Here is a 23,985-nt window from a genome sequence, read left to right as displayed (position 1 = left end):
CTTATCCGATCATTATTTTCGCAATCGTTGGCTGTAGATATGTAATTCCAGACACAAATATGTTTGAAATGACACAGATTCATGTTACGGCATTTTGACATTTAAAGAAGTCAATTTTGTAAAACGTATGAAATTTAACTTTTTATACGTTCTTTTATTCCGTATATTTATGAAAATTTTTGTATCCTCATAAAAAAAATAAAACATAAAAAGTGTGATTCTTGTACGACAGAAATTAACCGAGATATTTAATTTAAATACTTGCCATTTCTGACGTCGTGTTCAATTTGCATTATGAGATCGATTGGTAAATAAATTAAAAAAAAATTGGAGGTAGATTTTTCCCCTTTAAATGCCATTCGATGATGTTCTTTTTTGATTTTATAGTGCATTTAATTTATAATTTTGTTACACATGCTATTCCAGCAGAGTTTTCACACAAGTTATTTATCAGATTTCTAAAAATACGTTATTAATATTCTCATGAACTTGTATTACTTTTGAGTCGTAATCTGGCAGTCATACAAGAAATTCATTAAACTACATATATTTTTCATTAATACAAATAGAATTACGAGTTATGATAGCGCTAGATGACGTGAAATAGCATGGCTGCCATATTATCATAAGTAATTTGTGTATGGAGGAATTCCATTCTAGCTTATTGAATATGATAGGGCTAGATAACATGAAATACCACGGTTGCGATGAGCAATTAATTTGTGTACAAAGAAATCTCATACTTGCCTATTGAATATGATGGGGCTAGATGATATGACATTCCAACGGTTGCCGTGTTGCTATAGTTGATTTACAACCCAAAGAATCACACTCTACTGTATTAAATATGGCAGGTCTAGTTGATGAAATTCTACGTTTGACGACGTGCTGCTTGCTAGAAGTAATTGATTTGTAAACAAAGAAATGACATTCTAGCATATTGAACATGGTAGGGCTAGATGACATGAGAATGCACTGTTGCCATAGAAAGAAAAAATTACAGTAAATAATGTAACAGTTCCCAACAAAATTAATAAAAAAATACTGTGTAACAGTTCCCAACGAAAATATCGTGGCATGTTTCTCTTGAAAGAGAAATCAGATTCAAGGTTTTGAGTAAAGAACAAGCTCAGATCGAACCCTAAGTTCGAGCTCCATAGAGAACAGAAGTCTTATTTTATTTTGATGATTTAAACTATTACTCTTTTATTTCTTTCTTTGCATGTCTAACATTCTTACCTAACATTAGTTTCTGAGATTCCTTTTTCTGCTTGTAGTTGGTTTGCTGTCCACTGCACGAGTATGAATAACACCAACTATCTCATCAGCAGCGACAACAAGGGTTACGCTTCAATGCTATTCGAACAGCGGATGAACAAAAAAATGCCTCTTGGTAAAGTAAGTACACTATAATCTGTCTACCATTCGTTGAAGGCGGATTATTCTTCCGAAAGAAACCGTAGCATGTATTCTACTGTTCACTCCGATCGATGCTTCACTTCAAAGGTTTCTTTCTCTGTGTTTGAAAACAATTGATAACACTATTATCAAGTTCTTTCAGTTAACACACTGAACAGAGAATACCCGTGGTCTTGCGACGTAATGAGTTGAAATCGCAGTTGTAATTTTTAGACGCCTAAAGAAAATATATAATGAATTTAACGAGTCCAGCTATCGTAATTTGATAAAAATATTTAATATTTCCAATTATACTTCACACGATTTAAATGAGTCTGATTAAAAAGCCAGCGACAACATATTTTTTTTTTAAATAGTGGGTTTGTTGATTAAAATAGAAAGATAAATATCAGATATTTAATTATAATATCCACGTATTTTAGTTATTATAACAAAATAAAAGAAGCTTATTAAAACTCTTCAGCTTCAGTTTAATTTCAAATCGCACAATATTTTTAATTTTAGAATTTCAGTCAAAATTCTACATAAAATAACACAGAACTGCATTTCAATTTTTTTTTTTTTTTTTTTTTTTTTTAACTTAATGGGTAAATTTTAGCATTTTTTTCAGTGCTGATTTCAAACACGGAATCCGAATTTCTGTATTATGACAGGAATTTATGCAAATTTAGAACTTTTATATTTTCACAAATACTTTACCTTACATTAATGAATTTGTTTTAGTGACACAAGTTTTAAATAAACTGCACAATAGCAAAAATATGTTTACTATGTTTTATAAAGTACCATGTGGTTATAATTAAACTTCCCTATAAACGGCATCCTACAGCGCAAGCGGGTGAGCGGAATGCAACGAAATTTTGTATATGGGATGTATTTTGTACAAGAAGTGCGCTCACGGAATTTCGAAAAAAAAAAATTTTAGTTCCGAAATGTCCACCAGAGATCAACTTTTCGGAAAAAACAGGAGATTTAACACAATAAACGACCAAAACTGAGTACAGAAACAATATTACAATTTAGAACAAGCCTTATTAGTAATAAAACGCAAAATCGGGAAAAGCTGTCAGTTGTAAGAGAAAAATGTCGAGGTTTGCATGCTTGGAAGAGGAAGTTTTATGCTAAACAGGTTAGGTTATAAAACGTTTGCAGACGTTGTATTGTTTAAGTCGATGTTTCGGCTGTACTAACGACTGTCTCTTTAGTTGAATGTGCGTTATTGAAGCTGTTTTAGGATAACAAGGGGAATGCTTCTGCTGCAGTTCATGAATTTCGTAGTAGAAGAAACCTACGGCGTGGACCAATGTCTACTAAAGGTATTCGGGCCATGATTAAGAGATTAACGAGACTAGAAAATTAGGAGTTCAACCTGGAAGAGGCCGTAAACATATCGCACCGGTACTTGTTGACGCCATCAAGACAGCTGTTGACGCACAGTCACACACATCAGAGTTTTGGGGCGGTAGCGCGCGTGCAGTTTCACGGCATACAGGCTATTCCTACAGCATCGTCCGAAAAGTATTCAGAAACATAATGCACTACTTCCCATACAAGATCCGCCATACCCAGGAGCTGCTTGATAGGGACAACTCACAACGTCTCTCAATCGCAGTTCGTTTTCTCAACAGAATGACTGTTGGTCTGTCATGGTCTTGAAATATTCTGTGGATCGACGAGGCTCATTTATACCTCAATGGGACCATCAATACACAGAATTGCCGCATTTGGGCTATGGAAAATCCGCGCATCCACACTGAAATTTCTCTTTTGTTGATGACATTTTATTCTTCAGATGATGTGGAGGTAAAGGCGTTTATGCCTAAGAACTCCGTAACACGAACTTCGTTGATCCTTGATCATACCTGGAAAGGCGTGTTATTGGTCCAGGATTCCGCCTTGTACGCTCTGTATAACAAATGCCAAACAGGCCTTAAGTAACTCGAAGACGAGAAGTCTAACGGGACTGTTTATTCGTGTTTACGCTTTCGAATTACTTTAAACTCATGCTGTATGCTTCTGTGTGTGGAAGAATTAATTCATTTTACTTTATTTCCCATTTATTTCACAACGTCTTTTTGTTTGATAATTCAACCTACCTATTGGTGTTATAAAAGTTCCTCTCTTCGTACACATTCTTCAAAATCAGATTTTGTCCTCAATTTTATTATTCTTAATTACATTATTATATTTGCGAGCAAGGGTGGATGGCATCATGTCTGTGGTGGATTCTCGGCGACATTCATCCTTGGGCCATTCTTCTTTGAGGAAATCGGTGAACGTGGGCCTGTTAGATGTTCCGTTACGGGCCATCGGTACCATGACATGCTGCAGACGATTGTTGTGCCGCAACTACAGCAAAGCCAGGTCCTTACATCGACCATTTTCATTCAGGATGGTGCGCCCCAGATATCAATGGGTCTTTGAAGGCGCGAGTGCTTAGTCACTCCTTTCCTAATCCATGGCCACCACTTTCACCGGATCTAACTTCATGAGAAATGTTGAATGACTTAATGAACTCCATAACGCTTCATGTGCGTAGCCTCATAACTGATCAATTACGATCTGCTACTGCCCATCGACTTGAAATTTTGCAGGTGAATGAGGGTGATCACGTAGAGCACCTTTTCCTACATCGTCCTGGACACGATTAACAACTGCTCCTCTTGTGAAATTTCGTCCTAATCTGTTCTTGTTTCTGCAAACTGAACTGTTTTTGTATCTCTCTTCCTTTACTTAATGTGGTTCGATGACAAGGTGGTCAGAAATTAGTTAATAAATGTTATTATTGTTTCCGTATTCCGTTTTGGTCGTTTATTGTGTTAAATTTCCTGTTTTCCCGAAAAGGCGCCCTCTGGTGGACATTTTGGAACTAATTTTTTTTTTTTTTTTTTTCCAAATTCCGTGAGTATTGAAATCATAAGATAGCCCATATACAAAATTTCGTTGCATTCCGTTCACTCGTTCGCGCTGTAGGATGTCGTTTATAGGGGAAGTTTAATTATAACCACCCGGTTAGAAATTAATTTATAAATAAATTAATAGATTTGGTTATATTATATAAAGCATATAATTGAATGAAAATAACATAAATCTCTACTTTTATATATTGCTCTTTTTATTTATTTATCACCACTGAGCAGGCTTCTGACCTAAGGTGTATACCAAACAGAACAGTACTTGCTCAGCGGGGAGATCAAGTACAATCCAGCAACCGCTACCACCAGGGTAGGGCTGTATTTTTTTTTTAACAGAGATTACATATAGTAGCAGTATTTCATAAACAAAGACAACTTGCATTCATATGCTACATATAATTCAGAGTTATAAGTTGGTACTTAGTATAATAAAAACAAAGTTGCTGATTAAATTTTACAAATACTTAATACAATAAGCAAAAAATAAAATAAAAATAGAAACAAAAAAATATAAAGGAAGGAAGAAAGAATATAAATAAAATGAAAATAAATAAATGAATATAATTATACCATGATTACTTAGGTAGTTGAGGAGTATGAATATCGCTATCGAATGACTCAGCCATTGGGAGTATTTCTGCTGATAGAACTGTGGGCCTGAAGATCTTATCTGTGGCGATTTCAAAAACTGTCCCATAGGTATCAATTCTTTTTGTGAAAAATTGCAGGCAGGAATCTTGCTTGGCAGTTGCAATTTTTTCGCTTAAAAGCGGCTTGTAAGTTTTTATAGTTAACAAATGGGTCAAGACGGGTAGCAGGGTCAGTTGTTGCTCGTGCTTGTCTTCTGAGCTTAAGAGACATTGCTCTTATACAATGTATATTATAAAATTAGCTAGCTAAGCATTAGCTTTCAGGGCAAGAATTTTTGCCTGCTTCTTCACTAGGTACATCTCTTTTCAACATCCAGCAATTAGTCTGCCATCATATTTTTATTTCATCTTTCCTTGGTACCGTATTTCCATGTCTTTCATATCGTAATGAAATCGTTCACCTATTTCTTCACTATCTTTTCCTAGATTCTTTGGAAAATAATCTTTGTAAAAAATGTAATTTAATATTTTTAATATTTCATGTTGCATCTGAGCAATCTTAATTTATGCATTTTTAACAAAATCTGTGACATTTTGTCCTTGTTTTACTGGTGCATAGTTTCCACGGATATAACAGAATATATTGGCATCATTAACACACATTTACGGAAAGCAATACTTCATAAAATACTAATTAAAAGCACTGAAAATAACTACTTAAAACTTAGCAAATCATTAATTTAAGGCTAGGAAAAAATAACATTTTAGAAATGTCACGTGATTAACCTATTCTAAATAAAGTTGTGCCATTTATTAGAAAGAAAATTAACCGCAAATGCATATTTTCCATATAAATCATGCAATAAAAAACCTTACGTGATAGAGAAAAAAATATTTGTTTCTGAAATCAGCATCAAAAATATTTCTAGAAACAATGCAAAATATAGAAACATCAAAAACCACGCTGACCAGTATAATTTAGATCGAATTTTAAAGAAAAAATGAAATCTCTATTCTTAAAAAAATCTTATTTACTCGTAAATGGCAATTTTACAAGCAAGTTCTATCCAAACTGAAATTGTTCAGAATAAAGTAAAGAGGGTGTTTGCACATTTTTAGAATGATTTCAATAAAAAATATAAATGAATAAATAAATAAAAAGCAAATGTTTTGAAATAAAAATTTCTGGCGATATCTTATTTGAAATCAGAAATGTGGTCTGCTATTTTTAAATTGGTTCTTCTTTCGAAATGTCGCATGCAAACAACCTGTGGATTGAATGATATGTTTCTGCGCTTTTCGAAGAGAAATATTTTTGTTCCATGATTCGAAAAGGCTGTTAAAATTTCTAAATGCAAAATGAGCAATATTTTAAATTGGAAAAAGGAAAATCGCCAATCAATTGCTTCTGCATGTGAACAAGACTCCAAACCAATATACGAGACTATGTCTCGTGTGGTACTATGTCCCGCTTCTAATATTTCAAAAGTTAGATCGTTGTTAACGAGAGAAAAATCCGAAACCAAGTTTTACAGCTTATAAAAAAGCATAATATTCGCCAGCTTTTGCCGTGACATGTGGCTGAATTAACAACAGTGTGTAGAATCTTGTATGAAAACTGTTTAGCGGGAGACAAACTGAAATACATCGTGATCCTCGACGAAGCATAGATTTACCTAAACGACTGCAATAAAAAAATATCCATCTATTGTCAAACACAAAGGGGAAAAAATGTACAAATCTGGTTCCGTTATGGCAAAGAAAGTTTCAATAAGGGGTTTGATTGTCGCAAAGATCCTTTTACAATAACAAATTAAAAATACTAAGAGTGAGGTTAGGTTTAGTCGTTTACGGTAAAGCACACTAGGGCTATCTGTCTAAGGGAAGTGGTGCTTTTTAAGGGAATCTGGCTCGTATGCAGGTTACGCATAGGGAAAACCACGCAAACGTCCATGCAGCCTGAAAACGCCTATGCAACCCAAACGTCTGGAATCGAACCCAGGTTGGAATTACCAATATTCAGCAGTTTTACAGCTCGGCTGCTGGTGGACTACGAAAAGGCAGAACAAATGTCTAAATTAATTCCATGTACTATTAATAGAACGTTTTACGTCTGATACTTGCAGAATTGCGCTCTGGAAAGTAGTGGAAGAAGAATGGAAATCAATAACCCTATAAATATGACTATCGGGAAAATCAACACGCAAACGTATCGTCAAGTAAAATGGCTATCGGTTTGAACATTTAAAAAAGTGCTTTTTGCATTTTTAAGCGTTAATAAAACGACCTTGAAAGTGTTCTAAAAATGTGTAAACACCCCTACGTATGCTCTCTTTGACTTCTTTAAAGTTGAAATAATTAAGAGAAGGATACTTAATTTTTTGAAGGACAGGTGCTTATAAAAATTAAACTATTTTCTTTAACAAGTAAAATCAATTTTAATCCAAACAAAACACGAGTAATAATTTAATTTGGCGTAAAGAGAAAGAAAATAACCATGTTTGGAAAATAAATTCAAAACAATATTGAAATATTGTTTCGTGCATGCGTTTTCGTAAAGAATTCAATGCACATAGGACCGATGAAAGCTTGATAAAATTTTATTTTACTAAAAGAAAGACTTTACAGTTCTAAATCTTTCCACAAAAATACTCGTGCAGCTTTTCTCAATATGACGGAGCACAATCAGTAGTTATCACTTCAAACTACTAAAGACAACACAATGAGCATTCAAAGAGCGAAGCTCGCACGATCTCTCAATACTGTGAAGTCAGTTCTGAACTAAAAACAAAGAGCTGATGCTCTCTGCGGTTTTATAAAGTTTTCTCTTGGCCGCCAAGCATATATAGGTATCAGTTACAGTTATTCAGTTACAGTACCAATTAGAGTCATAAGGACAGAACCAAAATGTCTTGGCGACAGAAATTAGTTTCCAAAACCGTTGCTAGCTTGGCGAGATAGCCATTTACTTCAATATTAAATAGACTTACTCCTGTAATCTTATTTTTCCGGCAGAGCTCCGATCTCTTCATACTTTCTAGGTTACATTATACTAAAGATACTATAATTTCACATATCATTTCACTAAAATTATATGTATACAAAATTCGTAACAACATAAATTACAAGAAGAATGAAACGTTAAAAAACTCGACCTTGAAACTAACATTTTTCAGTTTATTCCCTTTAGTGAAATAAATGCGTAACAAGTTAAAACGCGAATTATGCAGCTCTTGAATTTTTAAGCATTTTATATTTCTTCCTCTTCTTTCACTTTTTTTGTTGAATTAGCTGCTTGCGAGGCCATCAGCTTAAAATATCTATGGTTTTAATGAATCCAGCTAATGGAATTTCAAAGAACCAACTAGTTACTGAAAATAACTTAAATGAGTCTGCATTTCTTAATTAAAAATAGAATTTTAAAGAAAAATTGAATACTATCTTAAGCTTAAACCCCTAAGATTGTAGATTCAATCAATTCGAAATATTCGTATATAGCGTTTCGCGGAGTTGCAACACACTTCTTTTATATCGCTGAATTCCGTGATTAAATTTGAAACGAAAATATTATAACGCTTTGCCAGATTGCAAGACAAAGTTTTGATATCGCTGAATTTAATTAAATGTTCCTTAAATCCGTGCAAAATAGGAAACAAAATTTAAAAATTCATACGTTTGAGATACACACAAGAAACGACAATTTCGAAGGAGGAGGAAATGTTCAAAACTGAGTGACTCTAGCATAGCTGCCAGTTCTCCCGGTTTTTCATTACATCTCCGGATTTCCCAGTAGATCACTCGATCTCCCGGTTTTTAATTTTTTAGCCTTTACTAAGGAAAATGTTTCCAAGCAGTAAATGAAATTTGCAGCAGTAAACTTAAATTAGGCAGATTCCATTTTCTGACCTCTGATTTTTGGAATATTTTTCCTTATTCCGTTTTATTTCATCTGAATTGTATTATTTCTTATTACATTTGCTTGATCTTTGTCTTGTTAAATTTCATTTCATCAAGCAATGTTTAATTAGTTAATGTTTATGAATTTTTTTTTTTTTGGCTTCAATGTGTGGTACATTACCAACTTTATCCACGTAAATACTATGCAAATTAATTATTAATTTTATTTTTATCAATATTTAAAAGTCCTTCGATATATAAAAATAAATATTTCGATATATATAAAAGCTTAATCCATTTCTTGTTTTTGTAATCATGCTGCAATTCGGAGAACTCTCAGCCAATCAGATTAAAGAAATTTTTGTCCATAAATGCCAATGCTACTATTGCAGAAACCTTTTTTTTTTTCCTTCCATTCACTTCTCGCTATGTTTCAAAAGACACAAAATATTTGGGTGCATCTCGCACCAAAAAGTATGTGTGATATAGAATGTATAAAAAAGAATTAAGTGTCAAGAAATGAATTGCCTTGTTAGTTACGCCAAGACTTCTCATTTTTCTTCTATATATATATACATCTCAGGTAACTAAGCAGTAAAGCCTCTCCAAGTTATTACAATGCAAAGAACTATCCCCAAGCCATTGCAGCTGTTCTCCAAATTCTTCCATTACGTATATATAATTCCTCTTTAACTAAAAGCGATTTGAAAGAGCTATAAATGAAGATTCCTTTCCATTATCATTAATCACTAAGCAGGATTAATGAAATGATATCAGCTGGGTTCATATTAAAATCATTATTTATATATATAAGTGTGTATTTTTCGTTTTTATAGTAACTATCTTAAGGCGGCTGGTCACACAAAATTACTTTCACAAATTCGCAATTTTGTGTTCGATGCATACCATATTTCTTCGCATATTCTGCCCCCCCTTTCCTTACTAATTTTATTGGCTGAAAACTGAAAAATCAGGCAAATAATTTAATTTCCGGAGAATGCGGTAACAGTAAGAACGTAACAAACGAAAAGTAGTCATGGATAAAAACTATACGAGTGACTACCACAATATTATTTCTTCAAAGAAAACCTACATTCCAATGAGAATGCTTGGTGATATTGACATTGGAATATTTAAAAACGATATCATTATTTCTACTTCCCTGCAACTTGAATCTTACGTCTTCTTAGTGTTGCCTCTGTTACTCCTTATGCCTTAGATCATATGTAAGTAATTATAGAAAGTGAATGTGAATTATGGTAGACTTAATATCAGTTCTATATTTGCTTCATTGTGATTCTTCTGTTCTCATATAAGGCTGGCATAAAATTCATCAGTTAGAAGGGAAAGCCTCGGCGTGACTCTTGCTGGTCGTTTGTGAGGGTTCGTCGTCGTTACTCAGATGAAAACAATCATTCCATGAAAAAATCCATTTTAAAATTTAGGGGAGCGTTTTGAACTGGAGAAAGGCATTGAATGCATTGAAGAAGGGGGAAATGACTCGATTTTTTTTTTAAATTTCAGAATCTGGCTTAAAAAGCTAGAGAGAAAATGCGGTAATATATTTCACATACATTCTTCCTCCGTCATTAGAGTTTGAAGAATGGGAGAACCTTTTCATCTTACGAAAAGACGCAAGAATTTAAGAAAGAAATTTATGCATTGGAAATGGGTACTCTATCTTTGTACTAATGGTATTGCATCTTATTTTAGGGGCCATTTGTAGCAGCGTTTGCACAAGCTAATGAGGGTGATGTCTCGCCCAACACCAGGGGCCCGAAATGCATTGACACAGGTTTGCCATGCGATGCAGAGACAAGTACTTGTGATGGACAGGTAATTTGCTCATTAACTTAATATATACAGTATGTCTACAAAAGTCCTTACTAGAGCATCATTTTCACAATCATCGGTCGTAGACATTGACTTCCAACTACTCCCATTCAACAAAAGTCGACTGAGATGTTTAATTTAAAAATTTGCGTTATTTGATGTTGTATTCAATTTGCATAGAGAATAATTAATAAATAATCTTTCATTTAATAAATAAATAAGAATAATTCAAGGTTACTTTTTCTTTTTCTCTTGAAATACGATTTCATGATATTATTTTATGATTCACTCGAGTCTTTAGTTTACAGTTTGCTTATATTTGGTATGCTGAAGGAATTTTCACACAAGTGATTTAACTTCCCTAACTCTAAAATTACATTATTAACAGTCTCATGGCGTTTGATTACTTTAGAATCATAATCTAGTACTCGTACAAAAAATTCCCTAAACTCAAATATTTTTAATTTTTAATGATTGAGTATAATATCTGGTTTCAACGGAAGTTTTCCGCCATCAAAACATTCTTAATAAAGTTACCAAAAAAATGAAAGCAGTAAATTTAGTGCGGGTAGTAATCATCCCCCAAATCTATGATTTCCTGCCAACGTTTTGGTAGTTTTTCAAAGCCTTCGGCCCAGAAACTTGGTGGCCGCGAATCCAAAAAACAGATCAATCTCATTAAGGACATCCTAAGCAGAATGGAAGACAACATCAGCAAAGATGTAGCTGAAGTTGTGAAAAAATGGTAGAAGTCGGAAGGAACGACGACGGGTTTATATGGTGGGTGTGGCAAAAGATCCAATTCGAGTGCGTACAGAGCCCATTCGGTAAATGCAAACACATGTGGTCTTGCATTATCTTGATTTAACATTACCCTTTTAAACCGTAACCCAATTCGAAGTTTTTCCTAGTTAGCAGTGTCATCACGGACTAGCATCTCGCTGTACAACTGACTGTCGTGGGTTTCACCTTTTTTCAGGTACTCCTTGTGGATAATACCATGACAATCCCATCAGATACAAAGCATAATCTTTTTGTTAGTCAAATTGCGCTTTGCGACGCTGCCGACGGGCTCACCAGGCGCAGGCCACATCCCCCCCTTTAAGAACTGTATTGAAGTAAATCCACTTTTTATCACAATCCGGCTCAGAATTTTGACCTTGCGTCGATATTCGAGCAGATTAGTGCATTCCAGAACACGTCTGTCCTTATCTGTTAGTCAGCTCATGCGTCACCCAGCGATTGAACTTGTACGTCAAGTTCATGCAATGCATACCACCACGAATGGACATGGCACTAACGTCTAACTCTCTTAGCAAGCTCTGGAGTGGTTGCATACTGATCTTCTTCCACAAGTTCTCGCAGGCGGGCCTCATCAAAGTCTGTAGGCCGGCCAGAGCGCTCTGCCTCTTCAGTGTCCTTGTTTTTGAACTTTCGGTACTAAACCTTCATAGTATCATATGATACAACATTAGTACCTAAAGCTATACACATGTTTTGTTGACATTCTGTAGCTGATTTTTTGCAACAGAACTAGAAGTAAATGAAGGTTCTAATTTGGTAGCGTGATAGTCCCATTTCAGACACCCTTGTACTTAATGATAACGATATATTTTTACAAATTTCACAACACCGTGTTCTAAAGCAAGTCTCTTTCTTTCAAATGCCAAAAATCGGTTTGACAAAATATGATTAAACACACCAATGTGAACTGTTTGCGCAGATGATATTTGCGGTGGCGGAAAACTTTCGTTAAAATCAAATACTACATGTTTTCTGCTTGCCAATATTGAAACTTGCCAGTGTTTTCTGTTATATGAATTACATAAGATTCTATAAATAAGATGCTTATTTTGAAAAAAAAATTACATTAATTGACACTTTTCATGATGATCTACAAATGCTCGTCACTTAATCTTTTGCTAAACTGATATTTCATTTGTAGTTATGGACACATGCAAACATTTCGCTCTTCAATTTATTTATGACCCCTAAATATGATCCCCGACTTTAATATCAAATATCTCGGTCCATTTTTGTCGTAGGAGAGTCACTTATTTTTTATAATTTGAAAATTATTTATAAACTGCAGTGTCCTCTCGATTATCCGTTAGCAGATTATCTGTACACGGCAGTGCCCATGCACAGTCTTGTCTTCTCATAACTCTTGCTGAAGAAGATAATCATTTAATTAAGTTTCGTAAAAAGTTGACTTTATTGGAAGCCATATTCGGAGTAGAAAATCTTGTTCGAAATAAAAAACACAGTAATTCTGGTTCGATCGTGGAGATTCGTCCTAATATAGAAACAGGAAATTTAACCATTTATGAAGAAGTCAAGACAATAACTGGAGTTGTATGCCCCCCCCCAAAAAAAAAACGGAAAATTTAAAATTCTTCCAAAATGTCGATCGATAAAATATCGAAGAATGGTGCAATGGCGATTGGACTAAACTGTTCTTTCAGTGGTCGAGCGATGCGGATGTTGTTTCAAATGCTGCAAGAAGAGAAGAGGCACAGAGTGATGCTGAAAATACACAGGGTTCGTAGCGGTCCTTATAAGTGCTTATAAGTCCTTATATTTGAAAATAAAATATAAAGGCCCTCATAGGTGCTTACTTTTTCTTTAAAGCCCTTATTTTTTTCTTTTTAATGCTTATTTTTTGCTTTTAGTGCTTTTTTTTAATGAATGCGCAATTTTTTCCCGTACCAAAGCCGAAACAAAATAAACAACTTTTCTTCCTAATATGGAATGTCGAGTCATACTCCCGAAAATAGCTTTTACCCCTTTCCTCTGCATTAACATAACCTTTGGTGTGCACGAAGAGTACAGACAGGTGCCCGTCGTTCTATTGGTCAAAGAATTGCAAAAGCAGTAGAAAATTCCCCTACATTCGGCATTCTTTTCCTCCCACCCAAATACTACACACGTTTGAATTTCTATCAAGATCTTAAAAATTTGCATTCTCGTTCCGCTTGGTCATTTCATATTCGTGTTTATTATGATCGTTATGCTTATATTATGAGCATATGTATGAATGTTTATAATATCATAGTTGCAGTAACTGAAGTATAGTAAACTTCCAAATATGGTTGTGTTTTAACACAGATTAGCTTTCTAAGGAATAATATTCGGAATGGCTTAAAGGGAAAGTAATCAAATAGTCAAAATAATTTAATTTTTTTGGCCAATATATTATACAGTACGAAGGTTGGGAGGTCTCCCCTTTCTCCGAAAAATCGTGAATATTGAAACTGTTACAGTTCGCTGCAAAACAAGCTTTTTTTTTTTTTTTTTTTTTGGGTCACTTTCCAATCTGGATTGAATAGGACTAAAAGTTCTGCGGTCTACCAACCCAAGCGAAGATTGATTCTATTCCAGAAATTTAACGCCGTCTGTTGAAAATTAGAATGAAAAACACCCCAGTTATTTAGTTCTTTATTCTTCCAATACCGGCAGTTGTTGATTCCGATTGCGTAATATCACGTAGGGAAGAATTACGGCTCACGTATTGCCAATAACGTTTGCGATATTTTGCAGAGCTAATTAATTTTGATGTTCGGTCCGAGATTTGTTTATGAACACTTAAAAGAGTTTTACTGTGCTTGCTAAGCACAATATTTTTTAGTTCCGTTTTTACAATATTTTTATATGATGCACATATTGAAATGTCAAAAGCATTATTTATTTAGCGGAAAAATCTAGCGGAAATATATCTAGCGGAATATATTTAGAGGAATATATCTAGCGGAAATAAATATTTAGCGGAATATAAATATTTAGCGGAAAAATCTAAAGAGCGGCTACAGTCTACCCCCCCTCCGCTTCTTCAAGTTACGCTCGACTGTCCGAATATTCGCCAATTTCCAAGTATGCGGGTTAGTTAAGCTTTCACTGTTAAAGATGACTGCATGAAGCAAATTTCTGTCTTCCGATTTCAGAAATGTTCCTCTTTTTTACTTAAATTACTTTGCTTGCAATATCTGTTAAGGGAAAACTGATATACAATGAAAATTTAGAAAATGTTCAGAATTTAGATTTAAATTATTTAAATATCAATATGAGTGGAAAAATAAATTGTATTTATTATTAGGTTCCAAGCGAATACAATAAATATGCCTTATTATTATTTATTTTCTCTATTTTGAACTGAAATTTCATCATTAAATCTTGTAATATAGTTTAATTCTGCTTAGTTTTTTTTTTCCTCTCATTGTAAACTAGTTCTGTAAATTGAACTATTATTGAAAATTAAAAACAAAACAAAAAAAGTAATTATTTTCCATGGTTGAGGTAATGCTTATTCTCTCTTAATAAGTACTTCATTTCTCATATTTTAAATTACAAGTATAATTTTTAAGGTTATGCAGTTGTGTATGATGTAATTAGACAGGTGCTTATTTTTTTTCTTAAAACGTGCTTGAAAAGTGCTTATAGGTGCTTATTTTTTAACTAAAATGTAGCTATGAACCCTGATACAAGTGAAGAAGATACTGACAACTGCATTAGTCCCGAGACAGCGATGACTTCCTTCGAAAATCTGTTGTCTTCGTTGACCAAAAGTGATTCGAATACAATGATGAAACAGAGCTTCGAGGAATAGGCAGTGAAATTTGGCAAATACTTGAACGTTCTCAAAACCAGTAAAATTGCTGATTTTTTAAAGCATTAAACATGTACAATATGCATGAAAAATGATAGTTTAGATTATCTATGTTTTTCAATTATCCATAAGCTGCTACCGCAGATAACCGAGAGTACACTGCAAGTGATTTTATATTTTATAGACCTCTATGGAAACTTTTTTCTTAATTTAACGAATGCATTGTTAAAAAGATATCGCCGTCAAATGGATACGCTTTTACCTGAAAGTTCTCTTACAGAATTTAAAATGCATTGCTTCTGGTCCTGGGAAAGATATGTTTGACAGTACGAGAATCATTGGAAAGAAGCAGTACGAAAAAGCTGTGGTATGTCGATTTTACAAGCATTTATTATCTGTACATTTGCGAAGCATATGTGTAGCATCTATTTCTAATATTCTAAAATATTTTTTCTTATAGGAACTCTTTGATGCTGCAGATAAACCTGTTACGGGGCCCGTTTCATTTGCACACCAGTTCGTTGACATGTCCAGAGCAACAGTGAGGGTCAATGAAAGTACCAATGTAAGCGTATTGTCCAGCCATTTATAAACATTTGTTAAATGCTTACAATTAATACATTTTTTTTTGTTTTGAAGTATGCGAATGGTTACTTAGATTCGTTCATGATTTCTTAAATGAATTGCCTGATGGTATCAGACTTCTCACTTGAAGCTTTAGCAAGTAGTTTAGAGCAGAGATTCCAAAATGTTTCTTGCTTTAACATCCTTTAAATAAATAGTTTTTGGTACTTGCATGTTAATGCAGCCACTTCGGCGCAAAAGGGTGACTTTTTATAGACGAAAAGGTAAAAGCTACTTACCAGATGCAATTTGGCTATTCCTGAGAATTTTTATAAAATGATTACCAAACTGTCAATACTTTTCGTAAACGAACAAACATTATCAACATATCAAAAGAAAACACACTTTAGCAATTTGACACACACATTTCAGTTATAAATAAGGATGATAACGTACATGGTGCGAAATCTTTCTGTAATTTTTTTGCACTGTTTTTCTCGCCATGTATACGTTGATCTGTATTCATTAAAACAAAATATCGGAAAATTATACAGTTTTTTTCGTCGTGCACAACCTCAGGATTGTGCACCAGTTTTCTACTTGTCGCATCTCATCGTTATTCCATTATTGATTTTTCCCCAAAATATCATATTCCTCTAGAAGTATTTACTTTGTGGCAAAATAGTATACTCATGTAGAAATATTACCTTAGTTTCTTCGCCTTACTGGCAAATTCCACAAGCAAGTATTTTAAAATTGAGTCTAAGGCAAGGAATATCACGATTTATCCATAAAAGCCATTGGAATTTGGAATAGTATAAAAAGAACGCATAAGAAAATGGCGATGTTACATGACTGAAGGGATTGTTTTAAGTATGGCTCCTTAAAGAATCGTTATGCCCATGGTTGGCAGATTTGGCTCAGTTTGGAAATTTCGCGACTTCTGCTAAGGTGGTTGCGATAATACGCAAATAGTACGTGGTTTTTTTTTTTTTTTTTTTTTTTTTTGACTCCCTTACATTTTTTTCCGTGATATACAGCAATGGTCTTAAACTAAAATTACATACAGGCCATATAGGCATAAACTAAAATTACATACACGATATAAAAATAGCTGATGAGGCCGATCTTTTCTGGGGGTACAAAATCAAAACATTTTATTAAAAAAACATACGTTTTAAATAATTTTTTGATTTCATTTTCTAACTATTCATACATAAAAATAACAATAAAATCGAAAACAAATATCCAATTTATATTTATTTTGTATCTGAAATCTAAAGTTTGGCACCTGTAAGATATTTTCATTGGTTAATTCAAATACATGGGCGTTAAATATTGAATTCTTAGACTGGCATTTCTTTCAAAAACATTTTAACAGGTTAGTTAGTTATTAAATAACTTACTTTAGTTTAAACTAAAAATAAGCAAATTATGAAGATTTTGTAAGTTTTCTGTGAGAATTTATGAAATGGGGGGGGGGAACCTGAGAGTAAATAATAATAACTTAATCTCTTTGCCTTATTTATTAAATTTTCAGTTGCTGTGTAAGTAAAAATACGTATGTTTGTACATAAATAATAACAAATTTCTTCATTTCTTAATAGAGCTGGACACTCAGTGGCGTTTCGATCGATAATGTTTGTAGCTTTGGAGAAAAATTGCTATAAATTATGTTCATCATGCATTGTAGATGCTCGTCGGTTCATCGGATTCTTTTCTAATTAATTTTCAACTGTGAAAAAAAGCCGTTTTCACATAAATGTATTTCTAAACAAAATGATTATTTTCAGTGCAAAAATTCGTTACTGAGCTTACTCTTTGATAAATGCGAATGAAAGTTAATTAAATCTGTGTCTTCATATTTGCCTAAAATTTATATCACATATTAAATAAATTAGCTCCATTCATAAATTTTCTGATGCGTTATTCATATCCGTTTTAAATAGCAATAAAAATAATGTAATCTTATATTTGAAGTAACAAGTCTTAAATCTTTGTAACACCGTATTTCCAGCAGATACATAATTGATATATCTTCGCAGGTTGCATAAAATGTCTTGGAGGCCGCATGGGGCCCGTCAATTTGGGACCACTGATATACAGCATACAACATAATCGTAATACAAATAACTCCACATAAATTAGTTAGATATCACTTACACTAAGAACAGAAACAAAAATTTCGAAAAAATGGTTATTACATTTATTTTTGTATTATGTTTTTTAATTTAACACATATAAACAAGTTTTCCGAAATGAAATCACAGATTCCAATAGCAATTTTTATTTTAATAAATTTGATGGTTGCACTAAATGTATCGATGCAGTTTTTTTAATTTCTGGCTTAAAATGCTTAATTCTTAAATCTCTTCATTCAAAAATATTCAACCTGTTTCTTGTTTTCATTTTTAATTCTTCGTATTTTTTATTGTATTTTCTAATGTTCCTGATTCTAACTTTTTATATTGCATGAAAAATTTATGAATTTTTAAAAAATATTATTGATTTAAAAATATATTAAATTAGTGTTTTTCTTCTATTTATGACTTCTTCCTTGATAGCTTAATATCAATAAACAATTATCAATTTTATTCATAGTTTTTTTTTTGTCCTCTCCAGTGGGATCTATAATGCGCCGACTCATTTGTTACCTGTGCATATTCGGCTATCGTCTAGTCAATCCTTTGATTATCATTTTGACTTGTTTTAAAATTTTCCCAAGCGGCCAATCCTCACCCCGTGAAAACTGAGAAATTTCCACAGTCACCGTTAATTGTGACCGGATATCGATGTTTTAAAAAGATAAAATACTAATCATAACTGTAGAATTCAAAAAGCAGAAAACGATAAACAGTTAAGAAAAAAAATTATTTAACGATAATCTGAAAATGTAGAAAGGTAAACTACTTTGGTTGTTGTCAATAAGGAAAAATCACAAAAATGACGATTACTAAAAAAAAAAATACGTACAGAATTTAATGAAACTAAACCGTAGTATTCAACACATAGTAAGAAGAATGAATATGAAAAGAATTTACCAGACAATTATGGTATTATAGAAATTAGCATAAGTATAAAATGAACAAATCGGATGTGTCAGTTTGGTATAGGAATATTACCTTCAATATGAAGTTTGATCTCCCCTAGAAGTAACATAGCACATACAGCAATATGTGATGAGTAAATTATACTGTCTACCAGTTCCGTAGGAAGTGATGGCCATGGCTGTTGGGAAGCATTTGCAAGCGTCGCAAAGGTCTGAAGAGAAGAATTAGGAGTAGCTATACGTTTTTCTAAAGCATCTCAAACATGATGGATATGATTCAGGTCCAGTGATCGAGCTGGTCACTCCATGCGCTGAATTGTTTGCTGCTAAAGGTAATCATCCAGGATGCAAGCCGTGTTCGGTCTAGCGTTGTCGTCCTGTAGCAGGAAGTCATTACCTAAGGGAGCACATAAGTGTCAAGGATGTTATTTCTATAGTCCTGCACGGTCCACGTTGAAAGACATGGAGGCTTGTGCGTCTACCCAAAGAACTACCACCCCAAACACCTCCTTCTTATACATCTGTTTCACGAATGTTTGATGGATGATAACGGATTCCATCCGGATTCTATATCCTCTCCAAATCAAATAACGCCTACTAACGCTTTGGAGACTAAACCTGGACTCATCCATACAGAAAACAACCTTTTATTGATCAGCCATCTAGTGGATATATGGACGTGCCCACCTCAAACGTTCTCTTCTATAACATGACGTGAGCGGCACGCAAACAGCTGGTCGCCTGGCTTAAGCCTCCTTCGTGAAGCCTTCTACGCATAGTTGACGTTGACACCACCCTTCTAGTGGCTGCAGCAAGGGAGAATCTGAGTCGGAGACGCGGTTTTGTTCCTTCGTGGGCATAACAAATATCGGCCATTGGCGCTTGTCGTAGTGGTTGGCCGGGCTGAACCTCTTGGATGCCGACTGCTCTGGGGTTAGAAATGGTTTGCAAAGTCTATGAACCACAGAAGGACTCTCATTTAGCCATCTGGCTATTTCTGTCTGACCTCTAGTCTCCCTTGCCTCTAGTCTCCCAATAGTGCTCCATCTCAATTCTTCGGGCAAATGATGCCTGGAGATCATTGTTACGAATTGGCTATTCCAGATTTCTTATCTCAGTATCAAAGCGAAATTTACAGGTTTTCTCTCAAACATACAATTTTATGCTGCTCGCAGATGACGCATCCCGATTGCAGCGCAACTAATTTGGATACTACAGTCTTACTCAGCAACTCCTACTTGACAACACATTAAAATTTTCTACATATTATTTTTGAACGAGTTTTCGTTTTTCGAAACCAGTGTAATTGTAACTGTATTAATCTCAACGTCTTAACCCCGTCGTTGCTCGCTCATTAGAAATTTATAACGGTTAGATCTGGTTCTTTACCTCATTACATAACAGCCTGGAAGTTTTATGTTCCGCCATAATTCCTTCAAAAAGTATTCAAATATTTACTATATTATTTATGCACATCTTATAGTTATATTTCGATAAAGAATTTGTTAGATACCATTTAAGAATTTTATGATTAAGATTAAATTTGAAATTAAACACTTTAATCTGTCTTCAAGGTTTTAATGGTAGAATACGTTTACAACCAAAGTTGTTTAGACAGTTTTAGAACAATTTCGATAAAGAATTTCAAAAAGTATGATGTGGACACCTCCTGACTTCCTTGCCTTGTACTGTCTATTACATTATGCACATATTTTTCTACACTTAAACTTATTTCCTCGAATTATTATAACCTAATTAGCCGATCCCTTGCGGAAAATTGAAAATGACATCAAAAACTGTGAATTTTGAAATAAAGCATCTCGGTCCATATTTTTCGTACAGAAGTCAAACTTCTTGTATTTTTATTTTTTTATGATGAGTAAAAAAACATTCCTAATATAAGTATAGAAACTGGGAGACCGCATTCAAAGCCGAGTTTCGTTATTTCTTCAAAATTAATTTTGTTTTAAATTTGACGTTGCGAAAACATGAATATTTTTGTCATTTGAAACATTTCTGTAACTGGGAGTATATGTCTTGCGAAAAAAAAAGGCTGAGTAAGGACTTTTAAGCCGGATAAGAGAGGTGGGTATATACTCATACTTTTGATGTTATTACGACTAATCGTTTTTGAGTTATGCGAGATACATACATACAGATGTCACGAAAAAATATATTTTGGATTTATTTGCAATTAATTTTAAAATAAAAACCTTTTCTATCCGTGCGTACAGACGTCATACAAAAAATATTCAAAATGAATTCGGAAATGGTCGAAATGGATAGTTCTATTGAAATCTGAGAACCAAAACTTTTCATGATTTCGATATTTCTTTTACTTCGTACAAGGAAGTAAAAAGCAATTTTTTGGAATAAAATTTTCTGCAAACAGCTTAGTATTTTAAATTTAAAACATTGACTGATACTTTTCGATTCATTCTTCTTTCAAAATGTCACATATAAACAAGCTGTGAATTGAAGGATATCTTTTTGTGCTTTCCGAAGGTAGGTATATTCCATAAATTAAAAATGTTGTATAATGCATGGTATTACAATTTTTAAGTGCAAGATAAGCAATATTCTTAATTGGCAAGGGAAAAACCGCTGGTCATTGCTTCTGCATGGGAAGGAAACGCCAAACCAATACACGAAAAGAGGTATATCCTGTTTCTAATATAAATTAGATCGTTGGTAACCAGAGAAAAATCCACTGATGCAGAAATCATCTGAAGAATTAAAAAATCTAAAAAAACATAATGGGCCTGGTGGCGCAGTGGCTAGCGTGTCGCGCATCATGTCCGAGGTTCGATCCCCGGGTTAGGCAAGTTTGACTCAGCTTTTCGTCCCTTGAGTGGGTCGATAAAATGAGTTCCAAATTCGCTTAGGGCTAAACACCGGCGGCCCTGCGACAAGCTGACTCCTTGACTAAAGCATAAACCACTTGACTCATGCACCATGGGCCTCACGGTCAAGAAAGCAGATATTAGGGACTGCAAGCCATGTCTCGCTGTTACGCTATTGAGTTTAATCTTTAAAAAACATAATGTTCACCAACTTTTGCCGAGGCATGTGGTTCCACGTAGAAGAACTGGAAGAGCCCAGTGTGAAAACTATTTAGCAGGAAGAAATACTTTATGAGCCTCGATGAAGCATGTTAACCCATGCTTCATCGAGGCTCACAAAGTATTTCTATGATTACAACCTAAATGATTATAACAAAAAAAAGTTTTATTTATTTTCGGAAACAAAGAGAAATATTGTAGAAACCCGGTTCCGTCAGTGCAAAGAAAGTTTCAGTAAAAGATTTATGATTGTCGCAAGATTCTCTTACAACTTGGAATTAAAAGTAGGAAGAGTGGGAAAATATTAAAATTAACTCAATATGCTATCAAGAGAAAGTTTTACGCCCAATATTTGCAGATGAAATTCGGATTTTTAATCCCAGTGTCTTTCAAAAGGTGAAAATTCATAAAGTTCATCAAGACAAACAAGCCATACTATGAAAAGTTGAAAAATATGAAGATTGATAAAAGTATTACATATATACCTTTTCAACGTAATCCTTTAATGTTTTCACCTATGGACTGCTATGGCTTTGTTCTCATGCTATTTCTAAGCGCAGATCCACCCCGATGGATGAACTATGTAAAATAGTAGAAGAAGAATGGAAAACGATACCGTCAAATTTTTACGAAAAACCCTTCTATCATGGAAATCACGATGCAGACAGACGAGTCCAGAGAAAACACTATCAGACTGAATGTTTATGAAATACTCTTTACATTTTAAACATTAATTAAATGCCTCAAAACAAATTCTAAAAATATGTAAACACCCTCTATAGATTCAATTTTTTTTATGTGCATTGGGAAAGGCAACAAATGGACCGCCCCGGGTAGCCAAAGGTCCACTTACCGGAGTACTTCAACTACTACAGCAATATATACCAATATTAGTTAATGTAATAATGGGTACATTATAGAGATGCATTCATTTTAGGTAACCACTTGCAAACCAGCCATGGGTTATAGCTTCGGGGCTGGCACAACGGATGGACCTGGAGGATTCGACTTCAAGCAAGGTTTGTTCTTAAACTTTTCTCAGATACAAAATAACACTTTTTAAGTTGGATGACTAAATTATCCGATTGTTATTTCTAAATTTAGGAACAAAATCCGAAAGTTTGTTTTGGAATTTGGTCCGAGATTTAATCACAACTCCCAGCGAAGAAATCCAAGAGTGCCAGAAACCAAAGCCAATCTTGTTGCCTACTGGTGAAGTAAGTTTTCAGATTTCAAGATTAAATTTTCTTTTTAAATCTTTCATCTTCAGGGCGTTCAATCATCCCTTAATATCTTATTTGATTTCCAAATCCAGATGAAGTTTCCGTATGCTTGGCAGCCGTTTGTTGTTCCAACACAGATCCTGAGAATTGGACAAATGACAGTCGTGGCCGTCCCTGCCGAATTCACGTAATTATAAAATTTTATTCTTTTTATCCATTTTGCCTTGTAGAAATCGGTATTAAGGTTTTAATAATGATCGGTGGAAAAGGTTTGATAATGTGCAAGTTTTGTTCCCCTGTGAAGCTCTGGCACAAGGGCGGGCAAAAGCCGGCACTTTTCATTTCTTAATCTGGCTTGTTATGAATCCTGTGAAACGATGTTTTCATCTCTTTCCTACCTATTTTGTAAGCAAACTGCCGAAATCTGTAACAATAGGGCATTGTATTGTTACAGTATATATGTGCATATCTACACATGACTAGCTGCCGTTCTAAGCTGAGAACTCTAGATATGCTAGAAAAAGCAGTTTACGGAAAATTCCTTTTAACTCCTAAAGTTTTACTAAAAATGAACAGTACACGTGTCAATAATTTCATGATCAATAGAGAGAGAGAGAGAGATTCCATTTTTGACATATTAACTGCAAATTGTCAGTAACCCAACCATCGGAGAGAAGAGTTCTCCTGCCCCATCCTGGCAAATAATATGAATATCAGAAAACATCACAGGCACTATTCTATCTTGCGATGGCCCTGCTTGCATAATGCACTAAAAATAACCTTTCTGGTTAAAAGTGTTCGTCCACCCCTGTTGTAGAATGTAAAACAGC

The 23,985-nt window shown here is 34.0% G+C and overlaps 1 protein-coding gene across 2 annotated transcripts in view; it reads left to right on the top strand.

Moving 5' to 3' along the window:
• Positions 1 to 23,985, top strand: part of LOC118205086 (uncharacterized) — a 246,611-nt gene that overhangs the window by 191,275 nt on the left and 31,351 nt on the right. For both annotated transcript variants that reach the window (XM_085823981.1, XM_085823982.1), the window contains exons 6-12: positions 1,278 to 1,398; positions 10,535 to 10,657; positions 15,538 to 15,624; positions 15,718 to 15,822; positions 22,870 to 22,951; positions 23,037 to 23,149; positions 23,248 to 23,342. In XM_085823981.1, the coding sequence (XP_085680107.1) occupies positions 1,278 to 1,398; positions 10,535 to 10,657; positions 15,538 to 15,624; positions 15,718 to 15,822; positions 22,870 to 22,951; positions 23,037 to 23,149; positions 23,248 to 23,342 (726 nt within the window). The remainder of the gene's footprint in view (positions 1 to 1,277; positions 1,399 to 10,534; positions 10,658 to 15,537; positions 15,625 to 15,717; positions 15,823 to 22,869; positions 22,952 to 23,036; positions 23,150 to 23,247; positions 23,343 to 23,985) is intronic.

This window comes from Stegodyphus dumicola, chromosome 9, assembly GCF_044657685.1.
Source record: "Stegodyphus dumicola isolate Sdum_Otavi_A_Nest chromosome 9, ASM4465768v1".
Lineage (NCBI taxonomy): Eukaryota > Metazoa > Arthropoda > Arachnida > Araneae > Eresidae > Stegodyphus > Stegodyphus dumicola.
This window is presented reverse-complemented; position numbering and strand designations above follow the sequence as displayed.